General features: G+C 55.0%; 1 protein-coding gene across 1 annotated transcript; it reads left to right on the forward strand.

The window, feature by feature from the left end:
• Positions 1-7,506: 7,506 nt before the first annotated feature.
• SLC22A11 (solute carrier family 22 member 11) lies at positions 7,507-18,609 on the forward strand (the record flags this gene model as incomplete). Its single annotated transcript, XM_082845029.1, is given in 12 exon segments — positions 7,507-7,573; positions 7,576-7,698; positions 7,701-7,795; positions 7,797-7,898; positions 9,841-9,940; positions 9,943-9,944; positions 12,146-12,184; positions 12,237-12,288; positions 12,391-12,559; positions 14,085-14,307; positions 16,181-16,296; positions 18,342-18,609. Coding segments are annotated over 12 exon segments (1,356 nt in total).
• Between the last annotated feature and the right edge of the window lie 1,604 nt (positions 18,610-20,213).

Genomic DNA, 20,213 nt, shown 5'->3' on the forward strand with positions numbered 1-20,213 from the left:
TAGTCCTCCATCCCTACACATTCTTCTGGGGCCCAGACCCTCTCCTCCCACCTCTACCCCCTGCCCCACCCCCATGCCTCAGGACCTTTGCACATGCTGTTCTTCCTCAAATACCCACCCCACCTCCCTCTCCCTGCCTCAGACCTGTGCCCTCTCTCGGTTCTTCCGGAGCCCCCTCCCCAGCAGTTAATGTCTTCTGCTTTGTCCCAATGTGTGTCAGGTCCTGCTGACGTTGTGTGATCAGACTATGTCGTGATGACTTTTTACCTCTGTCTCTCTACTGAACATACCTCCTTGCTGACTCATCTTGGGTCCCCAGGGCCCAACGTGGGTCCTGACACCTAGTAGGTGTTTAATATGTATTTGTGGAACTGAAGTAATGATGAATTCTTCCACAGCCTTTGGGATCTGAGTCTTGGTAGATGGAGGGAAATTGCTGGAAAAAAATTTAAGAACCAGGCTTCCCTGGTGGCGCAGTGGTTGAAAAAAAAATATTTAAGAACGAAGTGGAATAAATAAATGTGTGTCTGAGTTTCCTAGGGTGCAGTAACCAGGCACCACAAACCAGGGGGCTGACAACGGCAGACATTTATTCTCTCATGGTTCTGAAGGCCAGAAGTCCAAGTTCAAGGCGTCTGCAGAGCCGTGCCCCTCCGCAGGCTCTGGGGGACCATCTCTCTGTGCGCCTTCCAGTTTCTGGGGCTCCAGGTGCTCTTGGGCTTGTGGCCACATCACTCCGATCTCTGCCTCTGTTTTTACGTGACCTCCTTTTCTCCCTGTGCCTCTCCTCTGTGTGTCTGTTATAAGGTCACTTGTCATTGGATTTAAGGTAATCCAGGATGTTCTCATCTCTAGATCCTTCATCACATCTGCAAAGACCTTTTTGCCAAATAAGGTCACATCCCCACGTTCTGAAGAGTAGGGTGTGGACACGTCACTTTGGGGGCTACCATTCAGCCCCTTACAATGTGTAATGAGATGAACCCCAAGCCCTCCGAGACAAATGCAAGAGTGGGTCTCATAACAGCTGGGAGTGGGTCAGTCCAGGCAGGAAGAGCACGGGTGACCAGTGACTGCACGGTCATTCTCTGGCGGCTGCAGGCAGTGTGGAGAGAACCGAGCGGGGACACCTGGATCCTGGCCCCTGCCCCATCACCCCTCCACCCTGGGGCCAGCACTTTATGTTTCTGACGCTCTTCTCTGTGGCAAGATGAGGGGTGAGGACGCATCTCAGGATCCTTCTGTCTCTAAGTCTCTGTCCCTTTAGTCTACTGGCGAATGCACAGAGGGGAACCCGCAGCAGCAGACACCCTGAAGGAGTATGGGGTGGGGTTGGGCGTGGGGCTTACCACCCTGTGGCATCCCTGTGAGGCTTGAGGGAATCACCCGACATCTCTGAGCCTCCTTTATTCATGAGTCGCCCACTTCCTCAGTAGTCCAGAGCGTTACCGAGGCATCAGCCTGGTGCCCACACATAATCCCAGGACCCCTGTTGACCAACTGTCACGCCTCACAAAAGAGGGTTGGGACCCCCTGCCTTAGGTTGGGTCCCTCCAAAGGTCTGAGTGTAAACCATTTATCTGGAGGTGATCTCAGGAGGGGAAGTGAGACAGCGAAGAGAAGGAAGCCCACAGGGGATGGTATCAAGCCGGCTACCTTCGTGGCACTGGGGCCAGACAAGCTGGGGATGGACCCACCAGCTCCAGGCTGGAGGCTGCTCTGGGGGCCTTATGTCTCTAAAACTTCTGACTCGCTCCACGTGGCCCCCTCGAGCTCCTGCAGCCAAGGAAGCCCTCGGGTACCCTCAGTAGGCGCCATCAGAAGGCACAGAAAAGAAGCCCTTTGCCCCCTTCCCCACAGAACCAAAGGAAGTGAGCAGAAGGCAAATAACAAGGGCTGAATCCACATAGCTGGGGCTGAGGGAAAGTCCAGTCTCAGGCCACCTGCTTTGAGAAGGACCAGTGGACAGGGCCGTGCGTTGCAGGACGATTCCAGCAGTTTCCAGACATCACGGTTCTTGCATCGGGTCAAAGCATAAACTTGGGGGGAGGGGGCTGTGGTGACCAGGGTCCACTGGAGAGGACACAACCTCTGAACGTGAGCACTTGGCAGCCTGGACCCATCTGAGGAAATAAAGCTCAGATATGAGACTGTCTGGTCACATCCTACCTCCTGGAACCTGCAGGTGCAGCTGAGACCCTCTTCCACCGTCTCTCTTCCCCGGTCCCAGAGGCTCCCGTTTCTCAGCCCTCCTACGTATCGAGGATGGAGGGAAAGCCCTCCATTATGTAAACTGAGGCAGGGCATGAGAAGACGTGGCCAAATTATTTTTAATGAAGTATCACATTGATACCGAAACCTACAAAGATTGTGGGAAGGGAGGAAGGAAGGGAGGAAACCACAGCCCAATCTCACATGCGAAGAGTCGTGGAAAGCTCTAAATAAAACCTTAACAAGCAGAATCTAGCTGCACATTGAAGGAATAATAGCCCTTGTCTAAGTAGGTTCACTGCTGGAATGAAAGGATGGTTCAGCATTCTTTGGAAAACTCATTCATATGATTCAGGAAATTTATTAACATAATTCATCATATTCATTGATTTAACAAGAAAAGTCATCCTGTCAACCCCATGGGTGTTGAAAAGACATGTGACAAAACCCAACAATCTTTCTTGATTTAAAGAGGCAAACCACGGGCTTCCCTAGTGGCGCAGTGATTGAGAGTCCGCCTGCCAATGCAGGGGACACGGGTTCATGCCCCGGTCCGGGAAGATCTCACATGCCGCGGAGCGGCTGGGCCCGTCAGCCATGGCCGCTGAGCCTGTGCGTCCGGAGCCTGTGCTCCACAACGGAAGAGGCCACAGCAGTGAGAGGCCCGCGCACCGCAAAAAAAAAAAAAAAAAAAAGAGGCAAACCATGAAAAAAATTCCTTCATCACCATAGTGTGGAGGAGACCTCTCAGATTATGACACAAAAATCCCAAAGTCAAAAAAAAAAAAAAGATTGAAAATTTGGTGACAAAAAAAAAAATTCTACATGCAAAAAGATCAGTAACAATAGCACAGTAACAAAGTCCAAAGAAATTTAAAAATATTCTCAACTTCTATCACAGGCAAAGAACCAACCTCCCCAACATAAAAGGGGCTTGTAGAAATTGCTAAGGAAGCCACAGACCGTAATCAAAAAATAGACCAAGAACAAGAAGAAACAGTTCATGGAAAAAGAAATACAAATATATCTTAAATATGTTAAAAGATGCTCAACCTCACTCATAAGAAAAGAAAGATGAAATAAAGCTGCCTTGAAATACTGCTTGTCACCCATGATATTGGCAAAACCCCACAAGTGTGGACATAGTGCAGTGTGTTAGGAAGCTGGGGACAGTGTACATGAGGGTGTCCGTGGGGAGGCCATTGGGGCTGCCTCTCAAGGCCACCAGCTCTCTGACACCTCAACTCCATAATCCCACTTCTGGAATTTTATTCTACAGATACAGTAGCACACATTCAAAAGAGTATATGTGCAAAGTTATTCATTGCAACATTTTTTGTAATATCAAAATATTAGTTGCAATCCAACTATCCAATGACAGGAAACCAGTTAGGTAAATTATGGAAATCCATACAATGGAATACTAATCCATACAATGGAATACTATGCAACTGTGAAAATGAATCAGGATGTTCTTGGACGCACAAGGTATACCATTGTGGGGAAATAAACACGAAGTGCAAAGTTACCTTTTGCATAAAAGGGAGCAAAATAAGAATGCACATTTGCCCTTGCTTATGTTTTAGGAAGCAAAGGTGAAAGGATGCACAAGAAATTTAAAAAGGTTACCTGAGGGTGGAGGTGGCAAGTGGGGACTGTGGAAGCGGGCAGGTGGGAAACCGCTTCATTGTATACCTTGTTTACATTTTCTGTTCTGAACCTTGCGAATTGACTACCTATTCAACGCTTTTAAAACCTGATGCATATATTTGAAGATGCCCTAAGATTTTGCTAGAAGAATAAACATTGTTGGTGGCACCTGCCTCCAGGCAGGTGAGGGTGATGGGGGAAAAGGACTTTTATTTGTCATTTTACAAAGTTCTGGACCATTGGGTTGTTTGCCATGTACACATACAACTTCTCAATTAAAGACAACTCATTATTAATGTTGATGTGTTCCTGAATACATAGAAAAAAGCATTTGAGTGGATTCCCCTGGGGTGGGAAGTGTTGGAGTTAAGACAGCAGAGAAGGGGCTTTCCTTCCATTACCCCCATGAGTCTGTGACTTATACAAGTCTCTACTCCTGCCCTGCTGTGTGAACCCAGGAAAGACCCTCACCTTTTGCCGACCCTAGGATCTTCTAGGAGTGCAGGGAGGGGCCAAAATCCAGTGAGCCCAGCTGGATCTGAAATGCTGTGACTTCAACTGGAAAAGAAAAAAAGGAAGAATAAGGGGTCAAGTGCGATGCCGGTGATGATGGTGGTGGTTAATACCCACTGTCAGGCCATTCATTTTCTCATTTAATCTCACTATAAGTAAGCGGAAGGCCTCCACCTTAGAGATTCAGAGAAGGGACCCTGGAGTTCAGAGAAGGGAAGTGAACTGCCTAAGGTCATTTGGCAGCCAAGCTTGGCCTTGGCGGTTTTTTTTGCTGGGGGTGGTGGTGGTGGTGGTTGCGTTGGGTCTTCGTTGCTGCGTGAGGGCTTTCTCTAGTTGCGGGGGCTTCTTTCGTCGCGGAGCACGGGCTCTAGGTGCGCGGGCTTCAGTAGTTGTGGCTCGCAGGCTCTAGAGCGCAGGCTCACTGGTTGTGGCACACGGGCTTAGTTGCTCCACGGTACGTGGGATCTTCCTGGACCAGGGATCGAACCCGTGTCCCTGCATTGGCAGGTGGATTCTTAACCACCGCTCCACCAGGGAAGTCCCTTGGCCTTGGCTTTAACTGGTAGAGCCCTTGGATAGAAAAGTCAACCCCAAGGGCAATTCTGGTTCTACGAGAACCAGGGGTTCACTTTACATGAATTAATTTAATAAGACAGTCTGGAGGGCTTTGTGGTTACAATCTGAGGCTGCCTGCATCCCACCCCAAGGCCCGCTCTTCCCACCTCTGCTTGGGTATTCTTGGGGGATGGGCACAGGGGTGAGGATGAGCGTGATGCTGGGAATGCTGCAGTCCCGGGTGTGACCACCAGGTGGCGGAGCAGCTGCACCCAGTCCTGCCCCCCGCAGCCCCAGAAAAAGAGAAAATACAAATTAAAAATTCCTTGGTCTGGAAGCGGAAAGTCAGTTGGAGATTCCGGGAACCTTCTGGCATATCCAGGAGGTTTGACCTTCTCCTGTAAGCAAAGCTTAGGGGCGTCCATGACAGGCAAATGGCAGGGAAGAAGAGAACATTTTTTAAAGCATATGGAAGGAGGAGGTAGAGGAGAAAAGAATTCTCTCGAAGACCCTGGGATTTCAGTAGCCACCTCTAGCCCAGCCACTATCCAAGGGAGGCCTGGGTCCTAGTGCAGCAGAATCACCTCAGGGCTTATTTTTAAATGCAAATTCCTGGGCCCACAGGGGAACGGCATTTTCACCAGCACTCCAATGGTTTCTGGTCCTGGCTAAGGTTTGAAACACCAACATGGCAACACTTCCTTTCCCAGGTCAGAAACCAGGGGCCAGAGAGAGGAGGTCACTGCTCAAGGTTATGGCCCACGGGTCCAGGCCTTCCCCTGTGATGGTGTTTGCACGAACCTAGGCAGGAAGCACGATTCTTTCCATGTGAAATTTGGCCTGGGATAGTTTTGGAGGGGGCTGCTCCCAATCGGCCCCTCTCTCCTGGCCTCCTGGGCTTTAGTTTGGGCTGGTTCTCTCCCCACCTCTCTATTTGCTATTTTAAAATTCACAACGAGTGCCTGCCCGAGAGGCAGCGGCCCGGACTTTGAAATCCAGGCCCAGAACCCGGACTCCCGGCTTCCTGGCTGGGCGCCATCTTGGCTGGGTTCCCCAAGCGCTCTGGGGAGCTTCTGGGAAGTTTAGGGTCCAGACACCTACCCACACCTCACCCACACTTCCAGCGCTCTTCAGACTTCTCTCCGGAACTGACTCAGCCAATTCTTCTTGCACCTGGGAGGCCCTAATTCTGACCTACAATCTGAATTCCAGCCTTTAGCTGGGATTTAGAACATGACAAGCTAGAGACCAAACAGCAGCTAGCCAGGGGCCTCGGAGAGAGCACAGGCTGTGGTGTCTGGTTCGAATCCTGATTATGCTGTGTGACTTTGGGCAAGCTGCCTGCCCTCTCTGAGCCTCAGTTTCCTTGTCTAGGGGAAGCAGTACTGTTTCTCTCCTGGGCTGCTATGAGGAGGGAATGAGAGAGTGCAGGCAGCGTGGTCAGCATGGAGATGAGCACACAGCAAGCCCTTGGTGCCAGGAGCAGCTGTTACTAAGAGGCATAGCGCAGGGTGGGGCCCGGGGGCAGGGGTTCCCTGCCTCCTCACACCAAGCTGGACTGGCATCAGACACTGGGTCAGGGGTGTGTGGCTTTACTCACTTCCCCAGTCTGCTCAGCTCCAGGGCCCACGAGGGCCTTCTAAGGGATGCCAGGAAATTGTAGCCTTGGTTTCCAACCTGGGGGAGCTTACAATCTAATAAAGGCAACTTGGAACCTTGAAATGGAAATTTCCTGAAATAGTGCGTCTGTGAGCTGGTCTCCCCATGCTGCCTGGTAGGAGGCACACGGTAAGGAGGGACAGAGCCCAGGCCTGGGCCCTCCTGCCAGCTCCGCGCGCCCACGCCCACCTCCCCCGGCCTCCCTGCACCCTCAGGGTGGCGGAGCCCCGCTCGAGAGGGCCCACCTCCCCCAGCCTCCCTGCAGCCTCAGGGTGGCGGAGCCCCGCTCGAGAGGCTTCTGTGCTTTAGCAAAATGAACTGATTGGTCCAGGATGGGTGAAAGTTCGGCCAACGGTTTCCTGATTAGAAGGAGGGCATGTAGAGGGTTCTGAAAGTTCAGACTGAAGGATGCTATCAGGTGGCCCATGGGGAGCTGCTGAGGCCTTTCTGAGTAGCTGAGCCTGCCTTTCTCCCCCAGGATTCCTTGCTGGGATTTAACTTTAACCGTGGCAACGAGGCCACGGCCCGGTTGATGTTTCTTCCACAGCTGTAATTCAGTAACATCACGACATAGAGTCTTTTTTTTTTTTTAAGCTTCTTGACCTTTTATTCTTGGTGTTGGAGAACAGGGTGCCCCAGATGCCCCAGTGAGTCTTATCTCCTCTCCAGAGCCGTGGAGCGTCTGAGCGGCCATTCCTAGAAGTTGGGCGGGGAGGGGTTTCTTCAGAGTATATTGGGCATCTCGGGACACACTTGACTAGCTGCCGGACAGCTGCCCCACCCCCACGGGGCCGAGTGGTGAGCGGAAGCAGGAGGTCTGGAGATCCTGAGCTTGCTAGTGGTTCTGGGCAGCAGGCTGGTTACTCGCCAGCTCCCTGACCCCCAGGAGACCTGCTCTCGGTGCCGGCATCTCTGTCCATGGTGTTCACTGAGCTCCTGGAGCAGGCTGGGGGTGCGGGCTTCTTCCAGGCCCTGCAGGTCCTCACTTCTTCCTCCTGTCTGTCTGGGTGCCCATCCAATTAGCTGCGGAGAACTTTTCAGCTGCTGTCCTAGGCCACTGCTGCTGTGCCCACATGCTGGACAATGGCTCTGAGGCCCCCGGAAACCTCACCCCGAGGCCCTCCTGGCCGTCTCCATCCCACGGAGCCCCAACCAGGAGCCCCACCAGTGTCTGCGCTTCCGCCAACCACAGTGGCAGCTCCTGGACCCCCAACGCCATGGCCACCAACTGGAGCGAGGCTGCCACGGAGCCACGCGTGGACGGCTGGGTCTACGACCGCAGCACGTTTACCTCCACCATCGTGACCGAGGTGAGGGCCTCCCCCCGACCCGCCCCGCCAACCCCACCACTTCCTTCCTTCCCAGCCTCCCAATGACTGGGAAGATTAGATAGACTGCATCACCGCTGTTGAATGATATGCCACTCCCTCAACACGTAAGTACTGATCACTTGGGATGGCCTGGACTCTGATCTAAGGCTAAGGTTGCAGGATGGACAGGGAGGTTTCTAGGAGCTTACATTCTGCTGGAGAATTCAGAATTAGTCAGCATTTAAACCAGTAATAACAGCAGAACAAGTCCATACCTCGTGCCCTTTAAGTGGCAGCCACCGTTCTGATGCTTTCTCTGTCATCACAATTTCACAACCACCTCTTGAGGTGGGTTTTATTTTTGACCCCGTTTAATAAGTGACAAAACCGAAGCCCAGAGAGGTTAAGTGATTTGCCCCAGGACACACAGCTAAAGCACACTCGAATCTGGTTCAACCCGGGCAGCCAGGCACCAGAACTTCTCCATCACTTTCTGTCCTGCCTTGAGTCTCAAGGCCCCTGCGTCGTAAGTGAGCACAAAGGAGACAGCAGCTCCTGCTAGTAGGGAAGGGAGAGGCAGGCAGGGAAGGGCTCTCCGAAGAGGTGACATTTAAGATGAGACTTGGATTATAAGAGAAGGAATCAGGGACTTACTTAGTGGCACAGGGGTTAAGAATCCACCTGCCAATGCAAGGGACCCGGGTTCCAGCCCTGGTCCAGGAAGATCCCACATGCCTCGGAGCAAGTAAGCCTGTGAGCCACAACTATTGAGCCCATGCACCAGAACTACTGAAGCCCGAGCGCCTAGAGCCCGTGCTCTGCAAGAAGAGAAGCCACCGCAATGCGAAGCCCACGCACCGCAATGAAGAGTAGCCCCCGCTCGCCGCAACTAGAGAAGTTCCGTGCACAGCAACGAAGACCCAACACAGCCAATAAATAAATAAATAAATAATTTTTTAAAAGACAGGGAAGGAATTAGTCACAGGAAGTTCGGGAGGAAGCTTAGTTGGGACAGAGGTCCAAGTAGGAGCTTGTCTGGGTGTTGAAAGAGCAGAACCTGGCACAGAGGGTGAGGGGTCCGGCGATGGCCGGGGCGTGTGGGGAAGGGGCCTGGATTTTGTTTAAGTGCAAAGGAAAGTCATTGGAGGCTTTGGGACTAGGAGGTGCTGTGATCTGATCTGCATTTTCAAGAGGTGACTTTGCAGGGTGAAGAATGTCCTGTGGGGTGGGGGCTCCTCCTGCAGCGGTTCAGGCAAGAGAGGCGGAGACGGAGAGGGAGCCGTGGGCGGAGCGTCCAGGCCTCCGTGAAAGGAAGAGAGGCGGAGATGGAGAGGGAACCGTGGGCGGAGCGGCCAGGCCTCGGTGAAGGCAAGAGAGGCGGAGATGGAGAGGGAGCCGTGGGCGGTGCGGCCAGGCCTCGGTGAAGGGAAGGGCTGACTTGGGGGGAGAGGTGATGGGGCCAATGTTCAGGCGATGTCTGTCTGGTCCACGTCAGGCAGCAGGAAAATCACGGTGACACGTGCTTAGCCATCAGTGCTCAACTTCATGCCCTGTAAGAGAAGCATCCGTACAGCCCCATTTCTGGAGGAGACGGGCTCTGCCAGGTGCAGGAACGCCCCCAGGGGCACCAGCCTGTCGGTCATCAGCTGACTCAGAATTCGAGCCTGTGGTTTAACTGCCACCCACCACTGTCCACTCGGAGGGGCCGTCACGCCATCAGACCCAGAGCCGTGTCACATGCGCCACGCTGTGGGGTGCCAGTGGGAGGCTGAGCCCCGCTGCCCGCACCCCCCTTCCACCTGGGTCGCCTGGCCTTAGGAATCTGGGGAACCCATGCAGGGTGGCCGGATCCCCTCTGGGGGTCCTGGACCTTCCTCTGCCACCCTGGCCCTGCTATTCCACACCCCCTGAGCCAGGCTGATGCACCCCCCTTCTCTTCCAGCGGGACCTGGTGTGTGACCACCAGGGCCTGAAGCCCCTAGGCCGGTCCGTCTACCTGGCGGGGGGCCATGGCGGGTGGAGCACCTGGGGCCTCCTCTCCCACCAGTGAGTATCTCTCCCCTTCCCAGCTCCTTCAACAGAGTGAGCATTGTGGGGACAGAGGTAAAGAAGTGTCCAGTGAGCGTTCGCGTTTCCTAAGAGAGGGCCTCCCCTGGTCTGGGGTCTGCGTCCCAGGTTCCCAGGGAGCCAAGAACCCAATGTCTGAACCTCAATGCCAGGTTGAGCTGAGAAATTGCCCTGAACACTGGCTCTCATCTTCAGCTATTGCACCAAACTTTATTGAGCACCTACTGTGTGCCAAGCACTGCACAGCCCCTGCCCTCAGGGAGCTGATGGTCTTCTGGGCATAGACAGACCCCTCTTTCTTTTAACTCCAAGTACATGAAATGTAACGAAATAGAAATACTCCTCTCCTCCCCCATCATCCCCCCTCCACTGCCCCCCAGCACACCCCTCCTAAGGTGGAGCATCAGAACGCTGTCCGGGACCTGCTCTCCCTCCGCGGTCCCCTCCTGCGTGGGGCGCCGCTGTCCAGTGCTGAAAACGCCCACGTTGCACCCCCTCAACTGCAAACTGGGTTTGCAGTTGTAAACCCAACTGCAGACTTGGACGCACCTCACACTTACAGCGGTCAATGCTGAGCCGCTGACTCTCCACCCCCAGCGCAGCCCCCTCCGCACCAGACTCCATCCTGGAAAACAGCCCCGCGGGGAGCCAGCCCTGTGCTCCCTCCCTCACCGCCCACACTCATCCTCCAGGGCACAGCCCCAGCCCAACGCCCCACGCCCCCTGTCCCCCGCCCAAGCCACCGCGCTCTCTGGCCCTGCTACGGCCTCCTCTGGGGTCTCCTGCCTCTACTGGGCCTTCCGTTCTGCTGCAGAGCTCAGAGTGACTTTGCAAAGGCTTATATGTGGATCTGGTCGCTGCCCAGCCTGAGGTCCTCTGGGCTCCCACACCAAGGACAGTCCCCACGCACCCCAACACCCCTGCTCAGCACTTGGCCTCTCCCCCTGAGCCACGCCGGCCCCTCCTGGGGCACCGCTGCTCCCGTCCAGCCCACAGAACCCACTGAAGCCGGGGGCCGAGCCTCGCCTAGAGGTTTCTGCCCACGGCTGCTTCGTGCCCAGCACGCAGGCCTCAGCTCCAGGCCACTCCTCAGAGGCCTTTCCGGCTTCAGGCACAAAGGTCCCACTGTCCTGCCCACGCACCCCATCGCAGCTCCCAGCTCTCTCTGCCGGTGCCCAGCTTTCGTGAGCTCGTTTACTGTGTGTGTCCCCAGGAGAACGTAGCTCCAAGGAGGCAGGGGCCTTGGGGCTGTATCCTCAGTGCCCAGCACATAGCACACAATCATAATACGCTGAATGCATGAATGGTTCCGGACTCTGGGCAGTGCGGGCTCTGGGGCTAATGTGTCCCAGCTTCTTAGAAGGCAGGTTTGTTGCTTCTCTAGGCTTCCTCCTGTGAGTGGGGACCCTGCCACCTACCCACGGGGTTGTGATGATTGAGTTCATCACATGCAGAGCTTGGGCCGGGCCAGCACTGTGGTCGTTCTTTGTGGGCCTTATGTTATCCCGAGCGTAGCGGGGAGCCTGAACAGCGAGGCAGGAGGTGGTCCAGTTTGCACTTTCAGAGGACTGGCCGCCATGCCTCCACTTAGCCGTCCCCAGGGGCCACCCACACCGGGACCCAAATCGCAATCAGTCTGAGGATCACCTGGTGAGCCTGGGGTCAGCACCAGGTGTCAGCCTCCAGACCTCACCCCGGATCTGGGGCGCGTGTCCCTGCTTCTGGGCGCTGCTCAGACAGGCAAGGCTGAGGTTCGCCCACATCTCTCCAGTCTGACTGACAAATACTTCAGCTAAATGCAGGCAGTGGCTCGGGCTAAGCTGACCTCATTGGGGCTGAGGGCCCTCCGGTCACAGGCATGGGGGAGCTGCCTGGGTCACCCAAGGCCATGTGCGCTTAGCCTCCTGCCAGGCTCCTCCCTTGTTCAGTGTGTCCTCGTGAATCCCTTCATTTTACAGATGGAGAAACTGTGGCCCAGAGAGCAAGGCGGCTGCCATTTTTATAACAAATGCACTCTGTACGTGGTCCTAGGAGATCCGAGAAGGAGGTGCTGCCTGCACTGGCAGGTGCTCCGGCAGGTGCCCCAGCCTCCTTCGGCCCTCCGGCGGCAAGTCCCTGCCTCTATGCCAAGTCCTCAGGGCCCCTCTCCAGGCCCCCACTGTGCTTGTCTCCCGAAATAGTTTGGGCGGAAGCCTGTTCTGAGCTGGCGCTGCCTGCAGGTGACGTGGCCAGCACCAGCCCCATCGTTGCCTCCCATCTCCTTGTCTACGATTTTTGAGCACTTTGGGATTGTCTGGCATCATCCTGACCTCGACAACGCTCAGTGGATCCCTTGATCTCCTGCCCCAGCCCTGTCGGGGAGGGGAGGAGGGGGCTCAAGGCCACTGCACGTGGCCCTCACCTGCTCATCTGCACCGCCTTTCAGTGGTGGAGTGGACCACGACCCGCACGAGGGCCGTCACCATGACGATCCTGAGATGCACCTACAGCATCGGCCAGACGGCCATGGGCAGCCTGGCCTTTGCCCTGTGGGACCGGCGAGCCCTCCAGCTGGCCTTGTTGGTGCCCTTCTTGGTCATCTTCCTGATATCCTGGTCAGTGCAGCTGGGGCCTTTTCCCTTGGGGAGAACATCACTGAACGGGAGGGGGACCCGGGGTGAGAGGGGCCCTACCACTCTGGCTGGCCATGACTCCCAAGGTGCCGAGACCATGGAAGAGAATGATGTGAGCAGACCCCACTGGGGAGAGACATCTTGGGGGCTCAGAGTCCCGGGGTGGGCATTTCAGCCAGGGGTCCGTGGTTCCCTCCAGCCCACTGACCTCCGAGACCATGGAAGAGAATGATGTGAGCAGACCCCACTGGGGAGAGACATCCTGGGGGCTCAGAGTTCCGGGGTGGGCATTTCAGCCAGGGGTCCATGGTTCCCTCCAGCCCACTGACCTCCGGGTCTGAGGCTGGGGGCTCCGTTCTTCCTTCACCTTGACAACCAGCCCCCCCACACCCACCAGCTTCACTCCCTCACATCACTTGCCCAGCCTGTGGACCTCCAAGTCAGGCATTGGATATGGAAAGATATTATCATTATTATTTTCAGTGCTGCGAAAATCCCTGAGGTCTGGAAATACCTGCTTGGGTGGGGACTAGAAGAAGAGATACAGGGAAATAAACACAAATTCCTGTCCTCATAAGTTCTCTTGTGCCCGGGGGCCAGAGTTGAGCAGGTCTGCTGTGGGGTGTAGAGAAGACTAAGCACTCATTCATTCATTCTCAGATATTTATTGCACTCCTGCTCTGTGCCAGACTTGGCTTTAGGCACTGGGGACCCATCAGCAAATAAAAGAGATCATAGATCAAAAGTCACCGACTACATGGAGGTTTATGGTTTCAACAGGACCAGGAAGAAAGGAGGAAGACCATCCCGTAGTTACACTGATGAAGCTGCCCTAGTCACACTGATTGGGTGCATCCAGGTGCTGTTGGTAACACCAGATGTATATCCACACTCCTCCTAATGAGCAAGATGATGTTATTACTGCCACTTCCAGATGAGGGGCTGAGGCCCAGAGAGGGCCAGTGACTTGTCCAAGGCCACGCAGTCACTGCGTGCTAGAGGCAAGATTTGAATCCAGGCAGGCTGACTCTTGTAAACGCCTCGTCAAACTGCCTCCAGAAGTTTTTCTTAGCTTCCCTGCAAACAGGGCTGAGCTCCTGCGGGCTGGGAAAACCCTGACCCTTTCAAAGGAGAGATGCTTCTCCCTGCCCATCTGCCCCTGAGGCTGGGAAGAAGCCTACTACTTTCATAAAACCACTTGATTCTGGTTGGGGATGTTTTAAATGTGTGTGTTTTTAAAATGCAGCATGATACAAGCTTTCTACCATAGAAAAGACCCCAGAATCACCCCATGTCCAGGCAGCCTGTGCGCTGGCTGAATGTGAGGCTTGGGCGGGCAGGCTCCTGGCAGCAGGGAAGCCAGATGGGGTGCCAGGGAGTGGGGGCTGGTGAAGAGGGCGGCCAGGTGTTGGGACTCATCTCTATTCTGAGATCATCAGGGACGCCCCAGCCTGGCATTAGCGGTGCAGAGGGAGAAGCAGCTGCCTTCTCCCCACTCCTGTTGCAGCTGGCAGGTCTGCTGCCCACCACCCCCTCCCCACATGACCTGGGGGCAGTGCCCAATCTACACGAAGAAAACAAAGACCCAGCCAAGCACCTGCTTCTTTAACCGGTGGCTGCCGGGATCCGCCCGACGGCTGATTACGGTGGGCAAAACAGATCGAGCGCTTCAGGAACTCAAAAAGGGGGCCAAGATACATGGCCACAAGGAAGCCAAAAAGACACTGACTGTAGAAATGAGATGCTATTTGTGATACAGTGTGGGACATGACCCAGGGAAGGACATCCACGAATGTCTTATCATTATCACCAGCATCACCCCAATCTGCTCCAGCACCACCTCCATCAACACACCCACACCATCAAAACACCACCATCAAAACACCACCATCGACGCCACCGTCACTGTCGTCGCTTTTGCCATCTCTATCATCACCATCGCCATAATCATCACCATCATCACCATAATCATCACCATCAACCCCACCATCATCATCACCACCATCACCACCACTACCATCACCACCACTATTATCACCTCCATCACCACCACCACCATCACCACCACCATCACCACCTCCATCACCACCACCACCACCACCACCTCCATCACCACCACCACCTTCACCTCCATCACCACCACCACCACCACCACCTCCATCACCACCACCACCACCACCACCACCTCCATCACCACCACCATCACCACCACCACCACCACCTCCATCACCACCACCACCTCCATCACCACCTCCATCACCACCTCCATCACCACCACCACCTTCACCACCTCCATCACCACCATCTCCATCACCACCACCTCCATCACCACCATCATCACCACCACCATCACCACCTCCATCACCACCACCACCACCACCACCTCCATCACCACCACCATCACCACCACCATCACCACCTCCATCACCACCATCTCCATCACCACCACCACCACCACCATTATCATCACCATCATCACCACCATTATCACCACAACCATAATCATCACCATCATCACCTCCATCACCATCACCATTATCACCACCATTACCACGTCCACTACACCCACAATCACCACCACTGTCATCATTTCTACACAAACACCACTACCATCATTACCACCACCAATCATAATAATAATACCACTAATACCAACACCATCATCAACAGCATTACAACTCTGCATAGACCCCCATCACTATTACCACCATCACCACCACCATCACCTCCACCAGCATACCATACAATTGACTTCACCTTTATTATCACCATCACTACCAATACCATCATTAACATCACCATCAACATCTCTGCAAAGCATCACCAACACCACCATTACTACCACCTTCACCACCATCATTGCCGTCCGCATCACCACCATCCCCAACTCCACCACAGCCACCATCAACACCACCAATAACAACAATACAACCATTATCAACAACAACACACCCACATCTCCATCTCTATTATTCATCACCTTAATCCACATGTGCTGCTCATTTACCTCACGGGGCTTCTCAGCGTATTTGGGGAAACAGGATGTGCTTATCTGAAGGTACCTGTTTCAAGGAAGTAGGTGTGGGAGGATGTGCAGACAGAGGCTAGAGGACACAGAGCTCCCTGGGGGCAGAAGGATCAGGGAAAGCTTCCAAGAGGTGAGCTAGAGCTGACCGGGACTGAGCGGAGCACAGGGCAGGCCAGGCCCGGGGTGCAGGCAGAGACCAGATGGGTACTTGGGAGGATCCAATGGCTGGAGGGGGCGTGCACTGATGCCAGCCAAGAGGAGTGAAGAGGGATGGTAGGGCTTTGCGGGGTAACTGTCAAAACCTTCCTGCAGCCTGCAGCTCAGAGACTAGAGCTGGGACACAAGACCTGCTCCTTGGTTCTGAGTAGGGCGACCGGGGTCTGCGGAAGATAGCTCAGCTAGGGGCCAGAGAGAACCCTTTCTGCCCTCAGGCCATCCGCTCCCCCAGGGCTCTCCAGTCTCCAGAGGCCAAGGCCAGGCTCTCCCTACCACTCTGCCCATCCGGACACCATTTCCGGCACGGTGGTGGGGCAGGGCCATGGCCCCAACGTTCACTGCCCCCGTCATCCCTGGAGGTACTGATGTCCAGCATGGAGGAGGACGTAGCCTCTGCGAAGTCCCGCCGGTCAGGGCTGGACCTGTTCCGTCTAATCGCGCTCCTCTGGAGAAGCTGCAGACTGTTGGTAGTGAGGTATGCCATCCTGAGCATCCCTCCCGGGGCTACGGAGGGCGGGGTGTCCAGTGGGGAAACAGCCCCTGCAGGCCTCATGGGGTACATTTCTGGCCAGAACAGGCAGCCTAGCAGGTGGGGGAGACAGAGTACGTACAGATGTGATCGGGAGGCCAGCTTGTGCAGGAAGTCAGCTAGACGGCAGGGCTGGGCTGTGGCCCTGGGCAGGGTGCCAGGGTCAGGCTGAAGCCCAGGGCAGAGGCAGAGCCAGGTCCTCAGAGCCAAGGGCCCAGCAATAGCTGGAAAGGATCACTGGGACTCACCCTGACAGCTGGACTCCTAGAGGGTGGCAGATAAGTTCATTTATACCCCACTTTACAGATGGGGAGAGAGGCTGGGAGAGGCAAGAAACTTGCCCAAGATGACAGAGCAGGCGTTTGAACCCAGGCTGAGCTACCTCCTCGTCCTGCTCTCTGACCCTCCAGCCCCACATTAAGCGTGGACTCCCCGTCCCGCCCCAGGAAGCCCCACCTCCCAGGGGTACCTGGGACCAGGAAAAGGCTCCTTAAGACAAATTCAGTTTAAGTGACTTCCAGAAGAGTGGATGGAAAAGTGAGGGTCAGGTTCGATTGGGCCTTGATCTTGAAATAAAACTCAAAATTAGGAAAACATCTATTTTATGCTGTATTTAAGCACATGTGGGTTATAACGGCAAATACGTGCTACACCTCAGACAGAGAATGCTTCTCTCTCTCTCTCTTTTATTTTTTTGCTTAAGTTTTTTTTTTTTTTTTTTTCCCTGATAAATTAGGAGTGCCCAGGGCCACTGAATGTCCAGGGCCATTCTTTTCAAAAACCATCAAGGCTTCCTCAATTCTCCCAGGGGCCACTCTGCACTCTTGTTATTCAAATCACAGGCTGTGAAGCGGCCCCCCTCGTGGGTTTTCTTATTTCTGTTAACCCAGTTGTTACCGGCTAAGGCTCTAGATACCTACGGGTCAGCCGCTTTCAGCTCCAGCCTGGCCCTTGTCAAGTCACTTTCACAAACTTCAGGAAGCTCTGCGTTTCTGCAGGAATCGCAGCTTTTCTCTACCGTTGTTGGCCTGGTGGCGCCAGATGTCTCCTGAGGATGGCAGTCCGGTGCTGCTGAAGGGGAGGGCTTCGAGAAGCAGGGATGGGGACAGACTGGAAAAGTGGTGGAGGATAATTTCCCACCATGGCCACTTGTGGAGCCAGATTCAATCTCCAAGGTGTAGAAATTCAGCTACTGTAAGTTCAGCTACTCAGGAGCCTGTGTCAGGGGGTCCCCTGGGAAGCCAACTTTGAGATGGAGGTCCATGAGCAGGCAGTTCACAGAGGGGGCTCTAGGGATCACCTCTCATGGAAGCAGAGAGGGGCCAGGGAGGGCAGGAAGCAGCAGTGGCAGGGGAGAAGTCGTGGTGATGCCGTCACAGCCAGGCCCCAGCCTGGGGACCTGGGAGCTGGGGTGACCCTTCTGAGTCATCTCTCTGGACCGTGGAGACCAGCCATGGGATGCTCTCCCCAGCTCGGGGGCAGAACTCCCAGGGCACTGAAGGGGGAAGGCCAGCATCCTCCACTGAGACCCCATTCTATTATGAATCCCATGTTTCAAGACAAAGAAACGCGTCCAGAGAGGGCCAGGCAGAGACTTGCCCAGGTCCATGGCTAGTAGAGTGGGATCCAGATCATGGTTCCCGGCCACGACCGGGAACAGGAAACAAAGCCAGAGGGCGCTAGAGCCTGGCGAAGGGGCAGGTCAGCGTGACCCACTGCCCCATCTGCCCAGAGAGGGTCATGTTTTCCTGCTGGTTGGCGGAGAGGGAGCCTAAGAGGCAACGTCCAGCCCACCATGGCCGACACCCAAGGCCCACACGTGGAATGGATGGGGCCACCGCCCTCCCCACCCTTTCCTGGGACAACCTGACCCCGCGGAGGTGCATCCTGCCCTCACCAGGCTGCCCGGGGCTTGGGGCTGGTGGTGCCCTCCCGGTGCAGCCCCGGCGTAGATAATGGTGCAGGGACCTGACTTCTGATTCGCCCCACAGCTTGTCCCTCACCCTCTCCTACTATGGGCTAGTCCTCCTCCTGCAGAACCTGGGGAGCAGCGTCTTCTTCCTCCAGGTCCTCTTTGGAGCCGCGGACTTCCGGGCCCGGATCACCACCATGCTCCAACTCAGGTTCTTTGGCCGCCACATGACCCTGCCCGGCTCCCTGGCTGTGGTTGGCCTCACCATCCTGGCCAAAATGCTGGTCCCACAAGGTGCAGCCAGGGCAGCGGGATACCAGCGGGATACTGTCCCATGCTTTGGGTAACAGCCATAAATAAAACCCTCATCTCATAGAGCTTACATTCCCATAAGACTTGACCCCCGTTTCTGCCCTCCAAGCCTCAGAGCTGTAGCCATCACGGCACACAACTGCTTTCCCTTTTCATTATTCTAGGAGGACAGCAGCAGTCAGGGGCAGCCAGGAGAGGTGGTCATTACAGAAACCACCTGGTTCTAGAAATTCTGCCTGCGGGAGCCCCTTGGGCCAAAGATCCCTCTGTGGGAATTGCCTCTTCTGTGATCAGAGGCTGGAAGCAATTTGGGCAGCCTTGAGGGTTTGGTGTGTCTGAGCTGGCAGCACAGCTGTGTGCTGAGGCTGAAGGCCACATCACCACTCACTTCTGCTCCCCCTGCCCCTCCAGACTCCACCCACCTCAGCATCGCAGGACGCCCCCGGCAGACAGACACGCCCAGCCTGGCTGCCCCCAGGTCCACTTGGTTAACACAGTGGTTCTCTCCCTTCCCTGCCAGGATTCGTCTTCACACCTTCACTCAGCCACCCACTTCTTCTCACTTCTCAGAACATGGTGCTGCAGGTTTCTCACCTTCCAGCTTCCAGAGTGGATCGTAGGGCAGGGTCCAGACAGACCTGAGCTCCAGTCTTTCCTCTGCCACTCACAGAGTCTTCATCAGTACAATGGGACTCATGGAATCTACCTCCCAGGGTGGGTGACAAGGTTAGCAGATCTTAGCACAGACCAGATTCCAACAAGTAGAAGCTGCTACCAGAGCTGCCAGGAACAGGCAACCAGGTGTGCCTTGCCCCCGGGCACCAGTAGACGAGACACATGGAGCTGAAACCCAGCCCAGGCTGCACCAACTCAGCCACTTCCCCTAACAGAGGCTGGATTCATTCCAAGCAAGGGGCTGTTTTAATCACTTCCTGTTTACCCCCATTGGTGAGGGAGGCCTCCTGCCCTGTGGTTATGTGGCTTTAGGGAAGGCCCAACCTAACACTGCACAGATAAGGCGGACAGCAGTTTACTAATCACGTAAACTCACAGCCAAGGGAGGTCGACACTGTGTACCATGCAGGCTCACATGGGTTGCACTCAGGAGAAGAGAGAACCACCAAAGGCTGTGGGAGGTGGGCTTCGTGGTATCAAGAAGGTGGCAGGGGGACCCCTGGTTCCACAGGACCGTGTGATTGGCTTGCTTGAATCATTCCACAGGTTGGCAGGGACCCGACCCCCACCTCTCAGGGATGACAGGAACTGTGCTGGCCCCCCCCCAACCCCCATGAGAATTGTTGTTGGCTGGGGGACCTTACCCACAGGAGCAGAGTGGGGAAGGGGACCTGCAGATAAACCACAGAGACGCTCCCGGTTTCACCAGATGTCAAGGCAGCACAGGATATTAGGCCTTAATTTTAGGCCTTATGCTTCAGGGCCACCCCTCTGTGTGTCTATCTTGAGGGGTCACCTTTTCCTAATTCATGCAGACCCTCCCTATACAAGCAGCAGCCCAGGCTGTTAAAACGAGGGGATCATTGAGGCTGATCACCTATTTTAAAGGTAAGGAAACTAAAGCCCAGAGAGGTGAAGTGACATGCTCAGAGTCACACCGCCTAGCCCTGCCTGATTCCCAGTC

Source organism: Leucopleurus acutus (genome assembly GCF_964270905.1).
Source record: "Leucopleurus acutus genome assembly, chromosome: 8".
Taxonomy (NCBI): Eukaryota; Metazoa; Chordata; class Mammalia; order Artiodactyla; family Delphinidae; genus Leucopleurus; species Leucopleurus acutus.